At 45.1% G+C, this 20,658-nt stretch overlaps 3 protein-coding genes across 3 annotated transcripts in view; 1 reads left to right on the forward strand and 2 right to left on the reverse strand.

Annotated features, from left to right (window-relative positions):
- LOC122746245 (zinc finger protein 420-like) overlaps positions 1-657 on the reverse strand; it is a 136,634-nt gene extending 135,977 nt beyond the window's left edge. Inside the window, exon 1 of the mRNA XM_043991712.1 lies at positions 576-657. Coding sequence (XP_043847647.1) covers positions 576-657 — 82 coding nt within the window. The remainder of the gene's footprint in view (positions 1-575) is intronic.
- The window catches only part of LOC122749581 (zinc finger protein 420-like), a 410,887-nt gene that overhangs the window by 281,860 nt on the left and 108,369 nt on the right, over positions 1-20,658 (forward strand). The window lies entirely within an intron of this gene.
- The window catches only part of LOC122746246 (zinc finger protein 420-like), a 101,367-nt gene continuing 91,290 nt past the window's right edge, over positions 10,582-20,658 (reverse strand). The window contains 1 exon segment of the mRNA XM_043991713.1: positions 10,582-11,461. Coding sequence (XP_043847648.1) covers positions 10,582-11,461 — 880 coding nt within the window.

Genomic DNA, 20,658 nt, shown 5'->3' on the forward strand with positions numbered 1-20,658 from the left:
AATTGTCCTGTGAAGCATAGAAAGGAGATTCTGGGACTGGTGGAGGCTGCTCACCTGCCCAGCCAGGTCTCTGTTCTGCACTGTGGAGGCCAACAAGCCATCACTTCCTCCATAGCACAAGGGAACCACAGGGCAGACCTTGCTGCTGGATCAGCTGCCGGGTCCGTTCACGGGTCTGCCCTAGCCCTGACCCCCTTGCACCCTACTGTGCCCCGAGGTATCTCCCCTTCCTATACCAAGGAGGAGATCAGAGAGGCTAAAGTTCAACATTTTGGTCCCAAGGATACAGGATGGTGGTGCTCGGATTCTGATTTTCTGCTTCTGCCCAGGAAGATGACGTGGAGATCTGCAATGGGCTTCCACATTCCACTCACCTGGGCAGGGAAACTCTAACCACTTCAGTCAAGTCTCTTTATGGGTAAGGGCATCTCTAAGACTATCTGGGACGTCTTCAATTCCTGTGTCCTCTTCACACAACCTAATACCAGCGGCCCGCAGACCTCCCCCCACTGCTTAAGCCGAGTCAAAGATGGGGAGAAGTAACGGGGGAAGATTGGCACATAGATTTTACTCACCTGGGGCCTGGCTCCGGGAGTGGTCTCCTGAGGAAGCCATGATGTCTGTGGTCCTAACGACTTCCTGCTTCAGCTCCTCCATCATTTACTGTCAATGCACCTTGGGGGTTAGAAATGCTCGGGAATCCCTGTATCAGAACCCTCAGAGCCCTCTCCCTCCTGAGGAAAAGCACAGGGCAAAAGGGAGGCCGTGGGACGATTTCCAGTGGTGAGTCTGTAAGACTGTGGCCCTCGCCATTCCTTTGGGGAGGACCTAGAACATGAGGAGCCCGACTAGTCTGACCTCAGCAAGTGAAAAGGGTTCGAACACCATCTCTTTGGGGCCTTGAGGAGCTCCAGGAGGCCCGAGATTCTTGGACCAATGAAGTCACAGCAGAACAGCCTTGAACTCTTTACTTGTTGCTCAAGGTGGGGGATGCAAGGTCCAGAATCCTTTGTGCTGCAAGTGCATCATGGCAGAAATTCACGGACAATCTTTCTCCAACTCTCCCTCCTGGACTTCACGGCTGTTTTCACTACTTGCTCCTTTCATTCCTAGAATTGTGGTGACTTTATGCATCTTGTTGTGTGGACCTCGAATTTGTGATACTGTCCCTTCTTTAGTCAATGATTCTAGGAACAAGGATATCACTGAAGTGACAATAATGCCCTTGGGCCCCTGGGACTGTGGACATCAAACTTTTCACTCCTTCTCTCCTTAATCGACAGAGACATCACTATACCCCATTTGTCAGAAGATGGACCTTCACCCCCTTCTCCCCCAAAATCAGAGTGAGGGGAATGTTGTGGGAATGTACTGGGATCCCAAGAAACCCAAAGATCCCAACCCCCAAAGGATCCTTAAGCTTTTCCTTTGGAAAAGCAGCTCTGCTCCCTACGTCAGGAATCAGCATTGCCCAGCATGAGCCGGTACCCTGATAAGCAATGCCAGGAAGGATGTGGCTGAATGCTGCCCATCTGACTGACCCCCCATTATTCAAAGATTCCCCTCCCAGTTCTCAGCCCCTCCCAGAAGTTTGGCAAGTCCCTCGCAGAGGCAGATGTTTTGTCGTTCTGCCCCTTTCTTCCTTTTGCAAACATTCAAAAACACCCCTTCCTCTCTGAGACAACTTTCAACAGCGATCTGTCCCCTTCTCTGCTGATAAATCTTCTTATTTGACAAGATTCCTGATAAGCTTCAAATTCTTTGGGTGAGCTGCTCCCCCATCCCAGACACAGGACCCCCAAACACTATGACTGGAGAGGTCTGCTTTTAAGTTTGTCTAAGAGATGAAGATTTGGAACAACAAGGGGAAAGGATGGATTACATACTAATATTAATAATCAAATGATTCAGCATAATGTTAATTTTCCTCATGAGGGTATTACACACCATGTTTCTACAACCTGGTCAAAAAGGGGGACGAAGAAGTGTTTTCTTATCTCTATTCTCTGGGGTTACCTTTAGTTTTTGAAAATTAAACACATTTAAATACAAATTTTTAAATGCAAGCAGCTCTGTTTAGCATTTAAAGCTCTTTATAACTCGGCCTCTTTCTGTCTTTTAAGTTTGTTTTTGTTTGTTTGTTTGTTTTTTGCGGGGCTATGGGGGTTCAGTGACTTGCCCAGGGTCACACAGCTAGTAAGTGTCAAGTGTCTGGGGCCAGATTTGAACTCAGGTCTTCCTGAATCCAGGGCTGGTGCTTTACCCACTGCGCCACCTAGCTGCCCCCCCTTGTAAGTTTTTAATCCATTATTCACCTCCATGAAGGTTACATACCAGTGATTTGGTCCTGGTTGCTCTCTCCCCAAAACAAAAATGCATTTTGCATCTTTGCACTCACTGGGCCCTGCCGTGGGTGCTCCTAACTTCCAACAAGATGAAACATAAGCACCAGAATCACAAGAGGGAAGAAGTCTTTCCCCACTAACCCTCTGCTACCTTTCCTAGAGTCACTGACTGGCTAGATGGAAGAAAGGTTAAGGGAGAACCCAGCCAGGAAACAGCTGAGATGGAACCTGAAGGTGGTTCTTCCAGAGGCCGAAGCTCGAGCTCTCTCGGTTCTATCACGTCATGTGTCTCCTAATGTCTAACGAGGACTTTCTCCCTTGAGTGCTCATCAGCAGAATAGAAAGTGTTTTCCTTGTCCAGACTCACCTTCCCTCTGGACTTCATCTTCCAGTAAGAGCAGCCGATAATGCTGGATTCTCCCACTGTCCCCTCCCATATCCCTGGGAAGACTGTGGCTTTCTCTGTGGTCCTTTCTGGAAGGCCCCCTGACCATACAGCTGACCCTATTCGCTCTCCTACATGGCCCAAGCAGATGCTTTCTGAGTATGAAAGACCAAAATCCTTCGAATGTGGCACAAAACGTGCCCTTCCCAGGTAGGCATTTTGGAGCTTAGCATGATTTGCAATGTGAAAAGTAAGCAGATCAGGAAACCAGACCTTCTTTCTAACTGAAATAGTCATGAATTGATACTCAGTAGTCAATATCTCAGTAGCCAACTAAGTCAATCAGCATAACCCCCAAATAGACAACTGAAGAGTGCGTAAGTCCTGTGTAGTTCCTCATCTCTCTTGGATGAAAGCATGCTACAATAAGTCACTGTGACTGGAACATTTCCCCTTTGGTCTCTGGCAAATGGAAACAACTCTGAAATTCAGAAAAGGAAATAAGATTCCTAAGTGAGAAACCTATCTTGAACGATTCACTATGGGATGCTTCTTCTGAGTCTCAGTCCCTCCCAACACAAGGGGCAAACTCACCCAGTCCTGCATAAGAGGTGAATTCAGTTGATTATTAAGCCTCTAGTGCCACCTCTCAGCCATAAATTTTGTGCTGACTGCCTGAAATTCACACTCTTACTATTGCATTAACACCGAGGACCATGGAGTTCATACCTCACCCAAAAGTAGGGACCACGCCTGAGCATAACTTGGGCTTCTGACATTTCAGAGTATCACAAACACAGAATGGCAGTTGGGAGCCCTCCCCTTAGATATCAACTCATCCAAAGTGTACTTGAGAATGACTCTTACAAAACAAACACTTGAGGTTCTTAATTCAGTCTACTTTTCTGCACTTCTTAAGAGAATTGTGGGAATTGAGTCAACCATTCTGACTCCATTTTGTGACTCAATTCTGGATATGACTCAGTTTGCTTTCTATTCAATTGTGATTCTAGTCCAATTTCTTTCTCTTGGAAAACTATTCAATTATAAGAATTGTGGGAAAAAATATAATTGCATTGTTTGAAACCAGCCCTGTGTGGCTGGGAATCTGGCCAAACTCTACCAGATCACAGAATTATATGTGTTCCCTCTGCCCTTCCATATGTGGAAAGTCCCTCATTTTTACCCTAGTTTATATCCTATTGTTTTATTTTAATGCTTAAAAATCTGTATATCACAGAAGTGGGGTCAAGTGCAAGCTGAGGAGGTGTGGTCCAGACTTGAAATGCATTTCAAATTAATTCAACTTTTTCAGAACCTCAAAATTTTGTTTCCTTACTTCAGATTTCACCCATCACATCCTTTTAAAGTAAATCATCAAATCATTTAAGTTAGTAGAGTATACTACTCTATTTTCAGGTCCTCCTGAATCCAGGGCCAGGGCTTTATCTACTGGGCCACCCAGCTGCCCCACAAAAGACCTCTTTTTACAAAATTATTTATAACAACTCTTTTTGTGGAGGCTAAGGATGAGAAATCAGAGGAATGCCCATCCATTGGAGAATGGCTAAACAAGCTGTGGTATATCATGGTGAGGGAATATGATTATGTTATAAGAACTGACAAGCAGGATGATTTCAGAAAAGCCTGGAAAGACTTGTATGAACTGATGTGTAAAGAAGTGAGCAGAACCAGGAGAACATTGGGCACAGAGAAAGAAATATCGTTTGATGCAGAACTGTGAATGACTTGACTGTCCTCAATAATCCAATGATCCGAAACAATCCCAAAGGATAATTGATGAAACATACTAGGCACCTCCAAAGAATAAACTGATATAGACTGAACACAGACTGAAGCCTGCTGGTTTTCAATTTCCTTCATTTTCTTTCTTTTATTCATTTTCTTGTACAAAATGGCTTATGTGGTCATGTTTTAAACAATTGTACAGGTATAACCCATATTTGATTGCTTACTGTGGCTTATGTATGGGAGGGAGGGAAGGAGGAAGAAATTTTGGTACTCTAAACTTTTTTAAAATGTTTATTATTTTACAAAAAAATGAAAGTAAAAAAAGACAAAAAATCATGATGCAAAAAGTTTAGAAGAGAGAATCAGGGAAGATCTTTACTCCTTTTAATCCTAGCTATTCTCCAACTTGCTCTTATCAGATATGATTATTTTAATCATTATTCCTATTTCTACTGGGTGAGCATCCATTTATGGTAGAAGAAAGCTTTCCAACTAGAGGTGAGATCATATTTTTCTTTTTTTGTTTTTGTTTTTTTTGTTTGTTTTTTGGAGGGCAATGGGGCTCACACAGCTAGTAAGTGTCAAGTGTCTGAAGCCGGATTTGAACTCAGGTCCTCCTGAATCCAGGGCCGGTGCTTTATCCACTGCGCCACCTAGCCGCCCCGAGATCATATTTTAATCTCTGTGGTTTTAAGTAAAGTAAAATGGCCAATTAAGCACTGTGAACACTTTTTCCTTAATACATGGGCTGTGGGTGCCTTAATTTGAACCTCTCATCTCTGAGCAGCCCCTAAGTGTGAACAAGCCTCAGGATCAAGGGAAGACTAAAGGAATTTACCCCTTAAAAGAAGGAGGGGCTTCAGAGTGCTAGGGAAATATAAAAGCCCACCTATACCATGTCCCAGTCCTTGGATTACCTGATACCACTTCCAGTTGTTTGTTACAGAGAAGCAAAAGGTCACTCTTGGGGTGCTCACCCAAACTTCTGGCCCCTGGCACAGACCTGTGGCATACCTGTCTAAACATTTGGACCCAGTGACCCCAGGATGGCCTTCCTGCCTTCAGGCCTTGGGGGCCACTGCAAGCCTGGGTTAAGGAAGCAAATAAGTCAACCTTGGGACAAACACTCCACATGAAGGTACCTCATTCAGTAGTGACTCTCATGAATTGGCATGGACACCAGTGGTTGTCCAACGCCCGGCTGGCACAATACCAGGGACTTCTGTTAGAGAACCCTCAAATTAGCATTGAAACAATCCAGTCACTTCTCTGCCTACTGGAATGGGGGGGCATTGCATGACTGTCTAGAAGTGATAGAGGAAGGTTATTCTAAGCCACCTGATGTGTCTGATCAGCCCCTCCCCAATGCAGAGTTGACTCTGTTTTTCTAGGGAAGTGATTAAAAGTCTTAATACAAGCAATTTTTCCTAGGTATGGACTTCCCCTAACTATAGGTAATGACAAAGGGTCAGCCTTTGTGGTCTCTGGGGTATTGGGGCTATCGTGAATACTGGGCATAAAATGGAAGTTACATACCATTTCTAGAGCCCAGAGCTCAGGGAAGGTGGAACGAATTAATAGAACTATAAAGACTACCCTAGGGGCCAGCTAGGTGGTACAGTGGATAGAGCAGCAGCCCTGGATTCAGGAGGACCTGAGTTCAAATCCAGCCTCAGACACTTGACACTTACTATGTACCCTTGGGCAAGTAGCTTAACCCTCATTGCCCTGCCCTGCCCCCCAAAAAAGACTTGCTTCCTTCTGTCCTTCTTAGGGTCTGATGTACCCCCAGCCAGGGTAGGATCACCCTGTTTGAAGCCTTATTTGGAAGACACCCCCATTATTTCACATTTCAGAAGTGGTTTGGGCTTGTTAGGGGACTCCCAGTTGCAAGAAACAGTAGCACAGCTCGGCAAAACTATGAGGTATTTGAATAAGACCATCTTGAAGAGGGAGCCTATCCCCTTAGGTACCCAAGCTCACCACTTTGAACCTGCTGACCGGGTTTGGGTTAAGGATTGGAAAAATGACCCCCTCCAGCCTCAGCGGACTGGACCCCATGCTGTTGTACTTGTTACCCCTACATCTCTTAAAGTTGCAGGTATTACTCCATGGGTGCACCATTCCAGGGCAAAGAGGGGTTCTCCAGCAGGGGAGTGGAGGTGTGAGCCCATCTCTGGACAACCATATGGACTCTGAATAACCAAGAACTGACCACTTCCAGTTGGGGATCGGCTGGCAGTCCAGAAGCAGAAGACAGTGGCCTGATGTGGACAGCTGTCCCAAGACTCTCAGATTAAGCTTGATGGAAGCCTTGTGGATAGGGATTTTGGTGGGCGGCCTGATACTTGGACTCTTGGGGGCCAGAGTGAATATATGTGTAAAGCAGTCCCAGAATGGTGACTCCCCTATCCCCAGGCCCCCTCCTGACCACCAACCCATTGGCCAACCTATATTTACTAGCCCTGATCCTCATGTACAGTCAGGCATATCCGTATGTGATGGGCCCTGCAAGGGGATTCATCCCTTATGTAAACCTCACCTGTAGTCCCAAACCTGTTACCATTAAGTTTGATGCCCTGCAGAATTGATGAGCAGAGCTGGGGGATACCCCTGTCTATATGTGCCCTGGGACACTGCTTAACCAGTTCTCCCATAGGTATTTTGACCCTGACATCCGGTGGGAGGGATGTGTGTCCTGGGGTAACATATACTGGGACACTGGGGGTGGATGGACTTCATGGGACCTCCCCACCTGGGCTGGGACCTGGGCTGGGGGAACTGGTCACGGGCCAAAGTCCCAGTGGCATTAGCTTAAAAACAGCTTTACTCTCAGGAGAGCCCCATGGGTCTCCACCCCATGTCTCCAGGGACATTGTAACCCACTCCTACTTACTGGTGCCAAATGGGAAACCTTGGAGGGTGCTGAAGACCCCAGGCGCACAAAAGAGGAGGAGCTATCACCACCCCTGAGAGACAACATGAACTGGGTTTTTCGGTCTCCGGAAAGGACCCCGTGGGGCAACTTAGCATCATTAATCAGCATCCGGAGGGAAGCGTATACCAGGATGCTGGTCAGCCAGTCCTAAAAAATGCTCTGAGTGACGTGGGGACTCCCGCCTTACAGATACCTTCAGGAGGGCCTGAAGGGTCCCTGGGACCCCTTGAGCATGCTCAGGAGACCAGGCGACTTTACCTTGAATATACTAAATAACCTGGTCTCAAACACAGGAAACAGCACAGAGGAACCCTGTTGTTGGTTTTGCCTCCCACTCTGGAAAGGTATTTTTATACCTTTCCTATCTGGCTACAGATACAAGAGCTGACTCCCCTTACACCACCCTGAGGCCTGGGAACTCTTCCCTAGTTATCCCCCGTGTCTTCAGGACTTATGGGGACTTGTCTCATGGGATATTGGTCCCCTACTCCCAGGGACTTTGTGCCTCTCTGGGAGTCTTCCTGTTGTGTGGTACCTCAGCACGTCAGTGTTTTCTCTGAGCTGCTACTCCCCCATGCTCAGCCCAGAACGGCTTATATGTCTTCCTGCTCCCTGATATCTCTGGGTATACTGATTCAAACTTCGAGGTCCTAGCATTATCTGACTCGTTATCTAGAAGGAGACACCAGAGGGCCCTGTGGGCCGTGGCTGCGGGGATAGGTCTTATTGCAGTCCTGGCAATGGGGATAGCTGGCACCACTGTCTGTACATTCCTATCACCAACTTTCCAAGGACCTTGGTGAGGAAATGCAGGAGGTAGCAACTGCTCTATCATGCTGTAACATTTCAAATACTCATTAGCCATCTCACTTGAATCTAGACTATTAAATTTGGCATAACAGAATCAAGCCCCAGTGCCCCAGTCATTGAAGAGGGAAGTTCCCTGGCTCCTGGGACCCCAGTCCCTGCCCACAGGGCACTTAGAAGCAAAGCTGATCAGGGGCAGAAAGGGGTCACAGCCCCAAGGCTCCTGGTTCTTAGATTTAGATGGAACCTCAGACATCACCCACTTCCATGCCCAGCTCAGCCAATAAGCCTGAACAGGGCAATCAATGAATAAACATTAATTAAGCACCTGCTAGGTGGTGCAGTGGATAGAGTACCTGGCCTGTCATCAGGAAGACCCCAGTTGAAATCCAACTTCTGACTCTTACTAGCTGTGTGACCCTGAGCAAGTCATTTAACCCTCTTTTCCTCAGTTTCCTATCGGTAAAATGAGTTGGAGAAGGAAATGGCAAATTGCTCTACTCCCTTTGCCAAGACAGCCCCGAAAGGGTTCCCAAAGACTCAGATGCTCTCTATTTTTTTAATTTTTTAGTGAGGCAGTTGGGGTTAAGTGACTTGCCCAGGGTCACACAGCTAGTAAGTGTCAAGTGTCTGAGGCTGGATTTGAACTCAGGTCCTCCTGACTCCAGGGCCGGTGTTTATCCACTGCGCCCCCTAGCTGCCCCTCAGATGCTCTTTAAAACCTTGAAAACAAAAAAACAGCATCTTCTCCGTGCCAGGCACTGTGCTAAGGCCAACAGAGGTTCTTGGAGCAATGTTTGAAAATGGGCCAGCACTGGGGCAAGCAGAAGAGGGTGGTTCTTGTTTATTTAAAGATGGAAAGAGACAATGACTAGGAGGCCAGAGAAAGTCCCTGAGAGAAGGGCACAGCATAGATGAGTGGGGAACAAAGCGCCCAAAGGAATCCACTTAGCCTGGGAAAATTGGAGCAAGGGAGAAAGTCAGTGGTTGGAACTAGTCTTCATTCAGGTCCCCTAAATGTGTCTGAAGGATTCCCCCAGTTCAGCCTGGGCCCAGGCAGGGCTGGGCTGGTGGGGAGGGGCAGGTTGGCTGCCCAAGGGAAGACAGTAGCAAGAAAGCAGGGAACTGAGTGGGGCCAGAGATGGTGTCCAAGGCTGGAGGCCACTTTCTGAGTGCCCAGCTGCTGTCAGAGGACTCTGGGACATGTAACAATCAGAATGACGCCACCTGCTGGAGACTTACTATAGGAAAGCTCCACCATGAGGAGAGGGCCTCTGAGGGCAAGACACGTGGCTTTTCTTTGGCATCAGGAAGTGACGTTTGCTTGTGGGAGGAAGAGGGCGCGAGGCGGCTCTTGCTGTCTTTCCTCAGGACTATGGTGGAGAGGGGAGCTAGAAATGTGCTGTCCCTTTGCCAGACAGATGAATCTAGGCCTTTCTCTCTTCACCAAATTTTTATTCTCCTTAATAAGTGCTTAAAAGTCTAACTCTTGCTAAAGCTTCTAATTTACTGGTCACCACTCGTTAGAGATTTTAGACAGACAAGCTAGAATTTTTAGCCCCCTACAGCCAGAAAGGGCCACAGGGCTCCATGGCCTCCTGGTGCCTTGGAGGTACAAGGCTCAGAGAAGTCAATGACTTGCCCAAGGTCACAGGGGCATTAAGGAAGTGCCTGATTGCAGCTTGGGTCACAGATTTACAGCCAGCAGGGAATGCCAAGGTCATTTACTTATGTCTTTCCAACTCGGAATGTCCATGAGTTTTTGTTTGGGGTTTTTTTCTGAGCTGATTTGCAGATCACAGGAACACAGGCATACTTGAAACCTGACAGGGACTTAGTTAGAAGTCACCATGTCCACCCCCTCATTTTAGAGATGAGAACACTGATGTTCAGTGACTTAGCAGCCAAGGCTAAGTGGATAAAGCCCTGGACCTGGAGTCAGTCAGACCCAGGTAAGAATTCTCCCTGAGGGGGCAGCTAGGTGGCGTAGTGGATAAAGCACTGGTCTTGGATCCAGGAGGACTTGAGTTCAAATCCCGCCTCAGACACTTGACACTTAACTAGCTGTGTGACCCTGGGCAAGTCACTTAACCCTCGTGGCCCTGACCCCACTCCCCCACAAATGAATTCTCTAATTTTGAACAAGCTCAAAACAACAACTGACTGCATTTCCTCGTTTGTCACAGGAATAAGATTTCTATATAATATGAATTCTCAGATGAGAAATAAGAGAAGATTATGGTCTGAAGATCTTATCACATTGTTTATACTCCTACTGTTTCTCTGCAGTGTGGATTCCTTGATGTTCAGCAAATCTGGAGCTGCATCTGAACTTCTTTCCACACTGATTAAATTCATAATCCAGTGTGAATTCTCTGATGTGCAGCGAGATGTGAGTTCTGTGTGAAAGCCTTTCCACACTGATTACATTCATAAGGTTTCTCTCCAGTGTGGATTCTCTGATGTGTAGCAAGACTGGAATTCTGTGTAAAAGCCTTTCCACACTGTTTACATTCATAAGGTTTCTCTCCAGTGTGGATTTTCTGATGTGCAGCAAGACTGGAATTCTGTGTAAAAGCCTTTCCACACTGTTTACATTCATAAGTTTTCTCTCCAGTGTGGATTCTCTGATGTGCAGCAAGATTAGAGCTCTGTGTGAAAGCCTTTCCACACTGTTTACATTCATAAGGTTTCTCTCCAGTGTGGATTCTCTGATGTGCAGCAAGACTGGATCGTACAGTGAAAGCTTTTCCACACTGATTACATTCATAAGGTTTCTCTCCGGTGTGGATTCTCTGATGTGCAGCAAGACTAGAACTCTCTGTGAAAGACTTTCCACACTGATTACATTCATAAGGTTTCTCTCCAGTGTGGATTCTCCTATGCTTAGCAAGATTGGAACTCTCTGTGAAAGTCCTTCCACACTGATTACATGCATAAGGTTTCTCTCCAGTGTGGATTCTCTGATGTGCAGCAAGACTGGAGCTCCTTGGGAAAGCCTTTCCACACTGATTACATACATAAGTTTTCTCTCCAGTGTGGATGGTCTGATGTGCAGCAAGATGGGAGCTCTGTGTGAAAGTCTTTCCACACTGATTACATTCATAAGGTTTCTCTCCAGTGTGGATTCTCTGATGTGCAGCAAGACTGGCTTTCCATGTGAAAACCTTTCCACACTTATTACATGCATAAGGTTTCTCTCCAGTGTGGATTCTCTGATGTGCAGCAAGACTGCTTATTCCATTATGAATACTTATTCCATTCTCTTCCTTTCCCAACGTCTGGACTGGAATTTAGGGAACAAAGAAGGAAGAATCAGGATAAACTCACTATTTGTGGCAGGATCAGGAGCAGGGAGCTACCCTGTCAGTAGCTCAGGGTCACCAGAGGCAAAGGTCCTTACCCACAGAGAGCAGGTTCTGGGCATTCTCCAGCATGACCTCCTTGTGCAGCTCTTTCTGAGAATGGTCCAAGAGGCCCCACTCCTCTGGGGTGAAATCCACAGCCACATCCTTGAAGGTCACCAACTCCTAAACCACCAAAGGTCACATGATTTAGAGCTGAAAAAGACTGCAGAATTCATCCAGTCCAACCCTCATCAACTTAGAGGAAGAAACTGCAGCCCAGAAGGGATTTGCCCCCAACTGCTCTAATCTTGGGGAGGGTCAGAGACAGCACTTGAGACCATATCCAAGAAGCGCCCAATGGGAGAGTGAGAAAAACAGTTTGTATTTGAAGTGAGAATCATTTTGGAATAATGAAAGTTGGAGAAATGTCTTACTGTGAAATGCTTCTCCCCATAGACTCAGAGAGAAGGTATGCGCTCTATGAGTGAGGTATGAGAGTCTGTGGAGAAGAAAGCAAGGTGATGTGAAATTCCTCCTCACCGGAAGGGATGTTACATGTCAGAAGGGGCATGTTAAGAAATTTTATAAAACATACGTGAGAAATTATCAAATACTGTGTACTTTGGGGTGAAAAACATTACTAGTCATCACTGAGAAGAGAGCAAAGAAAAAACCATGGTTAATTTCCTAAAAGGCTGAAATAAAGTCCTACCTAATTATGAAGGGGAATTTTTCCCTTTTTTTTTTTTGCAGGGCAATAAGGGTTAAGTGACTTCTCCAGGGTGACACAGCTAATAAGTGTCAAATTTCTGAGGCTGGACTTCAACTCAGGTGTTCCTGAATCCAGGACCAGTGCTTCATCCACTGCATAACCTGACTGCCCCTCTATGAAGGGAATTCTTTTTTTCTTTTTTTGTGGGCCTTGAGGCTTAGTGACTTGTCCAGGATCACACAGCTAGTATGTGTCAAGTGTCTGAGGGTGGATTTGAAATCAGGTCCTTATAAAGGGGATTCCTAAGAAATACTGTTTACAGGACAGCTAGGTGGCACAATGGATAGAGCACTGGCCCAGGATTCAGGAGGACCTGGGTTCAAATCTGGCCTCAGAACTTGACACTTACTAGCTGTTTGACCCTGAGTAAGTCACTTAACCTTCATTGCCCCTATATATATTATGCACATATGTGTGTGTGTGTGTGTGTAGATATATGTGTGTGTGTGTATATATATATATACATACATATATATATATATATATATATATATATATATACATATCACACATATATCTTGAAATCTGTGCTAAAGAGAGAGTTATGGGACTGTTTCCAGAATAGTGAAGAAAAGTTATCTATTGTAATATAGAGGGTGTGGGGTGACATGGAGTAGGATTTGTCATAGCCAAAAAAATCTTATGTCTTTGCTTTATGATTGTTTTCAGTAGGTAATGGAATATATCATTTCATTTTAATATTTAGTTATACAGAAATAAGAATAACTAAGATGGGAAAAGGAGAATCCATTCATCCATCAAAAATAATTTTTATTGACTCCATTTGGAGATGGAGCTAATCCATAAGACACAGAAATTTATTTAGGAAAAACAAATTATCTCAACATACCCCTAAAGCTTTAGAACATTTTGGACCAAGAGTCAAGAGAGACAGCTGAGAAGCAGACTGATAAGTAACACGCCAGAGAGCAGCTCCATCTGCAAATCCTTTGATACTTGGGAGGGGTCATCTATCTCTCCAGTGGGCTACTTGCAGAACCTGAGTTTGGCCAATGCACCTGGTTTTTGCTGCTCTTCCATTTCAATCAGAATGGTATGATCCACTCTTTGAGCTTCTGTTATTTTGGAGAAATTCTTTCTTGTCTTCTGAAATAATCCTTATTAACATAATATATTTATTTATTCAACCTATAATTTCTATTTCTTTAGTGATTTATTTAATTGTTTCATAGTGGTTAGCATCTTTATTTAAAGTTCTGAGTTCCAAATTCATCCCCTTCTTGCCTCCCTCGCTCCCTGAGGCAGCAAGGCATCAGATACAGTTTATATATGTGCTGTCATGTAAACCATTACCATATTATTCATTTTCTATAAGAAAACATGAATAGAAAGAAAATGCAAGTGAAAAACAGCATGCTTCAGTCTGTGCTCAATCAACAGGAGTCAGTCAGTTTCTTTGGAGATGGAGAGTCTACTTTCTCCTTAGTCCTTTGAGATTGTCCTGGAATCACTGGTGTGCAGCAATTCTTTTTGACACAGATAAAACATATTTTCACTTTTTTGCCATTTTAATTTTTTCCTCAAAATATGTAATTGTGGCACAGTGGATAAAGCACCAGCCCTGGATTCAGGAGGACCTGAGTTCAAATCCGGCCTCAGACACTTGACACTTACTAGCTGTGTGACCCTAAGCAAGTCATTTAACCCTCCTTGACCCACAAAAAATATGCCAAAAAATGTAATTTGTGTCCTATTTGTAACGTATATTTCACATTATTTTCTTTATTTATATTATTGAAAATTGGAGCAATTAAAGAAGAGTCTTTAACAATATTTTTGGCTTGCCTACAAAATTACCAATTTCCCTTTTCAAGGGGAGTCCAGTGCCATGATTCTTCACAAAACTTATGAACAATCTTGTAGGAAGGCCATCATTTTATAGACTGATAATTAATTAAACCCATTAATCTATCCAACCCCTCCTTAAATCGATTAAATCCCTAACTTGTTCTTTTTTTTTTTTTTTAATTTTTTTTTTTTTGTGGGGCAATGAGGGTTAAGTGACTTGCCCAAGGTCACACAGCTAGTAAGTGTCAAGTGTCTGAGACTGGATTTGAACTCAGGTCCTCCTGAATCCAAGGCCAGTGCTTTATCCACTGCGCCACCTAGCTGCCCCCCCTAACTTGTTCTTATCAGACGCTCTTCTACATCTTTCTCATTCTCCATCCTCCCTCATTCTCACTTCCCCACCATGGGGGGAGATCATGTCCTCCAAACCTCCACAGAAGGAGAGGGTCAGCTCACACATCTCCCCATTTCTTCCCTGGGTGCCCTACTTTGGGACCAATGACTGACTTCCCCATGTCCCAGTATGAGGAGCTCCCTGCAGGTCAGGAAGAGAGGGGGGCCCTACACCCCGCTCCAAGCTAACTGGCTGGTAGCATTCAAGTCCATTGATTGACATGACCTGAAGGTGGTCTTCAGTAACTTAACTTCCTTTAGTTAGGAGTTCCTGGGAGGGGGGGGGCGGTTCTGAGTCCCCAACCAACCCCCATTATTTTCTCACAGTAGAGACACCTTGTGTGCACCCAGCTGCTGCCACATTATCTCCCGAGCAGACAGTGAGCCCCTTGAGGGCAGGGCCTGTTACTGTTTAAACCTTCCTTTGCATCCCCAGTAGTTGGCACAGTGCTTGGCACAGGAGCCACTGTCTAAATGGTCACTGACTTGACTTTAGAGTAACAAAAGAGAGGGATGATTCAGAGAGACCAGGGAAGACTAGGGTGTTCTGAGCCAGCAGGAACTGAGCAGATCCAGGGGGACCATGTCTGCTCTGCTGACAGCACGGCACAGGACAACCTGTGTCTAACAGGATAAAGCTTCCTGGGCTCTGCTGGATTCCACCTTAGCTGAGGCTGGTCAGCTCTGTGGATGGGCTGCACTCACCTGGGATGGGGGTCTCTGGGTCCCAGGGATCATTCTCTCTGGCTCCAGGCTCTCTCCTTGGAATAGGCTTTAGTTGTCTGCAAGCTGACCTGGGGAAGGAGAAGGATCTCAGAGTGAGGGAGACATTGTCTTTGCCTTTTCTTCCTATGAGGGTCAAGCTTGGAAGTGAACTTGGTCTGAACAGGAAGGGGACTTGCCCCCCTCTCTAATTCCTTCCCTGTGCCCTCATGCCCCTCCCCACTCCTCCTGCAGAGACCCAGAAGGCAGAAGGGGCTTGGGATCCCAGATGGGAAGAGACCCAGCAGAGCCTCATTGATCCCAGACCTAGAGCTCTACCTTCATCTGATATTAGGGGTGAGATACGTAGGTCAGCCAGCTGTGACCTGTGCCATTTAAAATTACATGTGGGCACCTTATTTCTGTCCCAAGTTTAGGGAACATTAGGTGGGGTTTCTAATAATTTACTACCTATAAATTAGAAGCTTTAGCACCAGTTTGGGGCACTAAGCATTTATTAGAGCATATCAGATATTAGACAGGAGAGATCACTTGGCTCAGAAAGTTAAGAAGGCCTATCTAGCCTAGAGGAGAGACAGGGCTCAGCCCGGCCTCCTTCTTCCTCCAAGTCCCCCACCATGAGCCCATCTGACAGCCTCACTACCCACCCCCTGCTCTGAAGGAGAGCAGGCCCTTCCATCCAACTCCAAGCTAATGGGCTAGCATCCTTCAGATCTACTGGTTTACTGGACTTGAGGGTGGTCCATGAGCAGACTGTGCTGAGGTCAGAGTTCAGAGAACACACCCCCTGAGGGCAAGGCTTTCAGGCAGGTGTGGCTTTAATGAGTTAACTTTAAGTGACTTAATCAAAGTCAATCCAATCAATCTTTTTTTTTTTAAGTGAGGCAATCGGGGTTAAGTGACCTGCCCAGGGTCACACAGCTACTAAGTGCCAAGTGTCTGAGGCCGGGGACCCGAACTCAGGTACTCCTGACTCCAGGGCCGGTGCTCTATCCACTGTGCCACCTAGCCGCCCCCAATCCAATCAATCTTAACATTATCCCCTCAAGGGGGGGCCTCTGGGTGTCCCAAAAGCCATTATTTTCTCACAAACCCCCTGTGCTTCAATAAGAAACATGGTTTCCTTAAATGAAGCAGTAATATTACACATAAAAGGTTCTGTGATGACTAACAATGTAAAGGGGAATGAAAAGACAGAAGAGAATTTGAACAAAGAATTGACAAAATCATTAAAGGGGCCAGTCCCCTTTAGAAGGTGAATGTTACAAATAGCATATGCAATAGAAAAAAAGAAAACAGGAAAATGTCCATTTAAGTCTTTGGAAGTCTTTTCTCAGATGATTCTTGGGATGTCATCTGGGTTTAGGGATTTTCTGTCTCCTTTAAAAGCAGATTTCCTAGGGGCAGCTAGGTGGTGCAGTGGATAGAGCACCGACACTGGAGTCAGGAGGACCTGAGTTCAATTCAAGTCTCAGACACTTGACACTTACTAGCTGTGTGACCCTGGGCAAGTCACTTAACCCTCATTGCCCCACCAAAAAAAGGAAAAAAAATTAAAAAAAAAAAAGCAGATTGGGGGGGGGAGAGGGGAGGGGCAGAGCCAAGAGGGCAGAGGAAAGACATTAAACACACAGAGCTCCTGATACAATCACCCAAAAAATAGCAATAAAAGAACCCTCAGAGCAGAAAACCATGCAAAAATATGGGCTGAGAGTTTTCTCCAGCTATAGATAGATTTCAGGGGGCTGCGCTGTGCCACGAATAAAGCCTAACCTCTCAGTTGGGCCAACACACCAGACACCTACCCGAGGAATTTGCCCCAGTGCTGCTGAATTGGCTGCAAGACTGGTGTCTTCTGGAACCGAGCGCACAGTTGGGTTGAACAGCTGGCCGGGGTGGGGGGGTTGAAAGTTCAGGGGTACCAGTAGACTGGGGGGAAGGATTCAACTGTCCCACCCCAGCAGGGAACCAGGAAGAAATCCCGAGCGGCAGGAGGCCCAGTTCGAGGAGGGGAGCAGGGGAGCAGGCTCATCAAAGCTAAAAATCACACCACAGAAAGCTTTACTGGTTGGTTGTTTAGTAAATAGGCTTGAGGTTATCTCTGGACCAGAGAACAGGCCAGGTGAGATTAAAACCTGCCCCCCCTCAAACCAAAACACCTGGGACCCTCTGAAGCTGAGAACAGGAGTGGAGCCAAGAAGCAGCCCTCCCCACCAGCGGAGAGTTTAAAATCAAATAAAAGCAAGGCCAGGCAGGCTGAGAAGAAGCCCAACCATCCCCCAGACCACACTGTAGCTTGAACAGTGTGTCCTGGAAGCAGCGCCACACTTTAAGAAGGAGTTAAAAGACAAGAAATAGTAATCCAGGAGGAGTAGGCAGAGAAAGCAGGAGACCACTGAAAACTTCTTTGGGGGTAAGGTAGACCACAATACAACCTCAGAAGAAGATAATAACAGGGTCAAAGCTCCAACATCCAAAACTTCCAAGAAAAATATGAACTGGTCTCAGGCCATGGAAGCTCTCAAAAGGGAATTTGAAAAGAAAGTAGGAGAAATAGAAAGAAGAGGTAGAGAAAAGGAGGAAAGAATGGAAAGGGAAATGAGAGGGATGAAGGAGAGTCATGAGAAAAGAGTCAACAGTTTGAAAAGCCAAATGAAAAAGGAGATTAAAAAACTGTCTGATGAAAATAACTGCCTAAGAATTAGGATTGAACCAATGGAAGCTAGTGACCTTATGAGAAACCAAGACACAGTAAAGCAAATCCAATTGAATGAAAAATTAGAGGACAATGTGAAATATCTCCTTGGAAAAACAGCTGACCTAGAAAATAAATCTAGGAGAGATAATTTGAAAATCATTGGACTACCTGAAAACCTTGACCAAAGCAAAAGCTTAGACACCATCCTCTTAGAGATTGTTAGGGGAAATTGCCCTGATATTCTAGAAGCAGAAGCTAAAATAGAAATTGAAAGAATCCACCGATCACCTCCTGAAAGAGATGCGAAAAGGAAAACCTCCAGGAATATTATAGCCAAATTCCAGAACTCCCAGGTCAAGTAGAAAATATTGTAAGCAGCTAGAAAAAAGGAATTCAAATACTGTGGAGCTCCAATAAGGATAAAGCAAGATCTAGCAGCTTCTACATTAAAGGACTGGAGGGCATGGAATATGATATTCCAGAGGACAAAGGAACTGGGACGTCAGCCAAAAATCACATACCCAGCAAAACTGAGTATAATTTTTCAGAGGCAAAAATGGGATTTCAATGAGAAAGAGGTCTTTCAAGCATTTGTGATGAAAAGACCTGAACTGAAGAGAAAATTTCACTTTCAAATACAAGACCCTAAAGAGCATAAAAAGGTAAACAGGAAAAAGACTTCATGAAGGATATTAAAAGATCAAACTGTTTACATTCCTACATAGGAAGATAATACTTCAAACTCATAAGAACTTTCTCAGTAAGGAATTCACAGAAGACACAGGTCTGAACTGAATATGAAGGGATGATATCTGTAAAGCATCTATGTTTTGTTCTTTGTGGGGCAGGCAGGGTGAGGTTTCTTACATCTGTGGCCAGATTTGGGCTTGGGACCTCCTGGGTCCAGGGCTGGTGCTTTGTCCACTGTGGCACCTAACTAACCCATGATGACATCTTTAAAATAGGGTGGAGGTGTAAGAGGAATAGACTGGGGGAGGGAGAAGGGGAGAGATGGTCTGAGGAGAGGTAGTTCACATAAAGGAAACAAGAAAAAAGGTTATGGAGGGGAGGAGAAGAGGGGGAAGAAGTTGGGGAGTGAGTGAACCTTAATATCATCAGAATTGGCTCAAAGAAGGACTAACATACATACTAAGTAGGTATAGTAATATATTTTTACCCTGAGGGGAGGGGGGGAGGCAGAAAAGGGGAGGGGGAAAGAGGGGAAGGAGGGAAGGGCAGGTTGCGGGAGAGAGCAGTAAAAAGCAAAACACTTTCAAGGAAGATGAAGATGTTCTGCATGACTGCACAAGTATGACATATTGAATTGCTTGATCTCATAGGGAGGGTTGAGGAGGGAGGAAGAAAAATTCAGAACACAGAATTAGCTCAGGGACCTTGATCTCATTGGAGTGGGCTCATGGAGGGAATAGCATTCATACCCAATTGGGAGGAGTAATCTATTTAACCCTGCAGGAAAGTATGAGGGGAGGAGGATAAGGAAGGAAGGAAGGAAGGGTGAAAAAAGGGAGTACAGAGTGAGGGAGAGGATAGTCAGAAGTAAAACCCTTCTGAGGAGGAATAGGTAAAAAGAAGATAGAGTAAATGTCATGCGAAGGGAGTGGGATGGAGGGAAATAGTTATGATGATTGATTATAATGTATGGTACCTACTTTGCTGGGCTTTTATGAAGAAAATTCTCTGTCAAGCTTAAGGTACTATATCCAGGTTATGATGAACAGGATACTATCAGGAAAACCTGGAAAGACCTACATGAACTGAAGCAGAGTGAAATGTACTGTATACAAAATAACAGCAATAGTGGGGGATGATCTGCTGAGAAGCATGTGGTTATTTTCAACAAGGCAATGATCCAATAGAACCCTGAAGGACTTATGAAGATTGCAGCCCATTTGCAGAGAAAGAACTGATAGTATCTGAAAACAGATGGAAACACAATTTAAAAATGTTTTTTCTTTTCCTCTTTGACAATTCCTTAATCTGAAGTTTTGGGGATTTTTGACTGTTTTCTCTCACAACTAGCTAATATGGGAATGTTTCCATGACTACTAATGTATAACTTATTTTGAATTGCTTGAGTTCTTGTGGGTGGGGGCTGCAAATGGAGGAAGAGAAGTTGGAACACAAAGTTTTAAAAAATTGATGTTAAATTTTGTTTTTACATATATTTTGGAAAATAAAATTCTATTTAAAAAGAAGCAGATTTCCTGGGGCAGCTTGGTGGCACAGTGGATAAAGCCCTGGATTCAGGAGGACCTGAGTTCAAATTCAGTCTCAGACACTTGACACTTACTAGCTGTATGACCCTGAGGCACGTCACTTAACCCCAAGTGCCTCACCAAAAAACAAAAAAACGGATTTCCTTCCACGTTTGGGGTAGAGGAAATGGAGGGAGAAGCTGGTGTCTCCTCTTGTGTGAACTCCTTGCTGGCTCCACTCCAGAGTTCCTAAGAAGTTAAATCTTTGGGGCACTTAAGGTACAGGATGTTAAAGGTTAAAATTCTAGCTAGTCTGTCTAAAATATCTTTTTTTTTTTTTAGTGAGGCAATTGGGGTTAAGTGACTTGCCCAGGGTCACACAGCTAGTAAGTGTTAAGTGTCAGAGGTCGGATTTGAACTCAGGTACTCCTGACTCCAGGGCCGGTGCCTTATCCACTGTGCCACATAGCTGC

The sequence above is a fragment of the Dromiciops gliroides genome, chromosome 3 (assembly GCF_019393635.1).
Source record: "Dromiciops gliroides isolate mDroGli1 chromosome 3, mDroGli1.pri, whole genome shotgun sequence".
Classification (NCBI taxonomy): domain Eukaryota; kingdom Metazoa; phylum Chordata; class Mammalia; order Microbiotheria; family Microbiotheriidae; genus Dromiciops; species Dromiciops gliroides.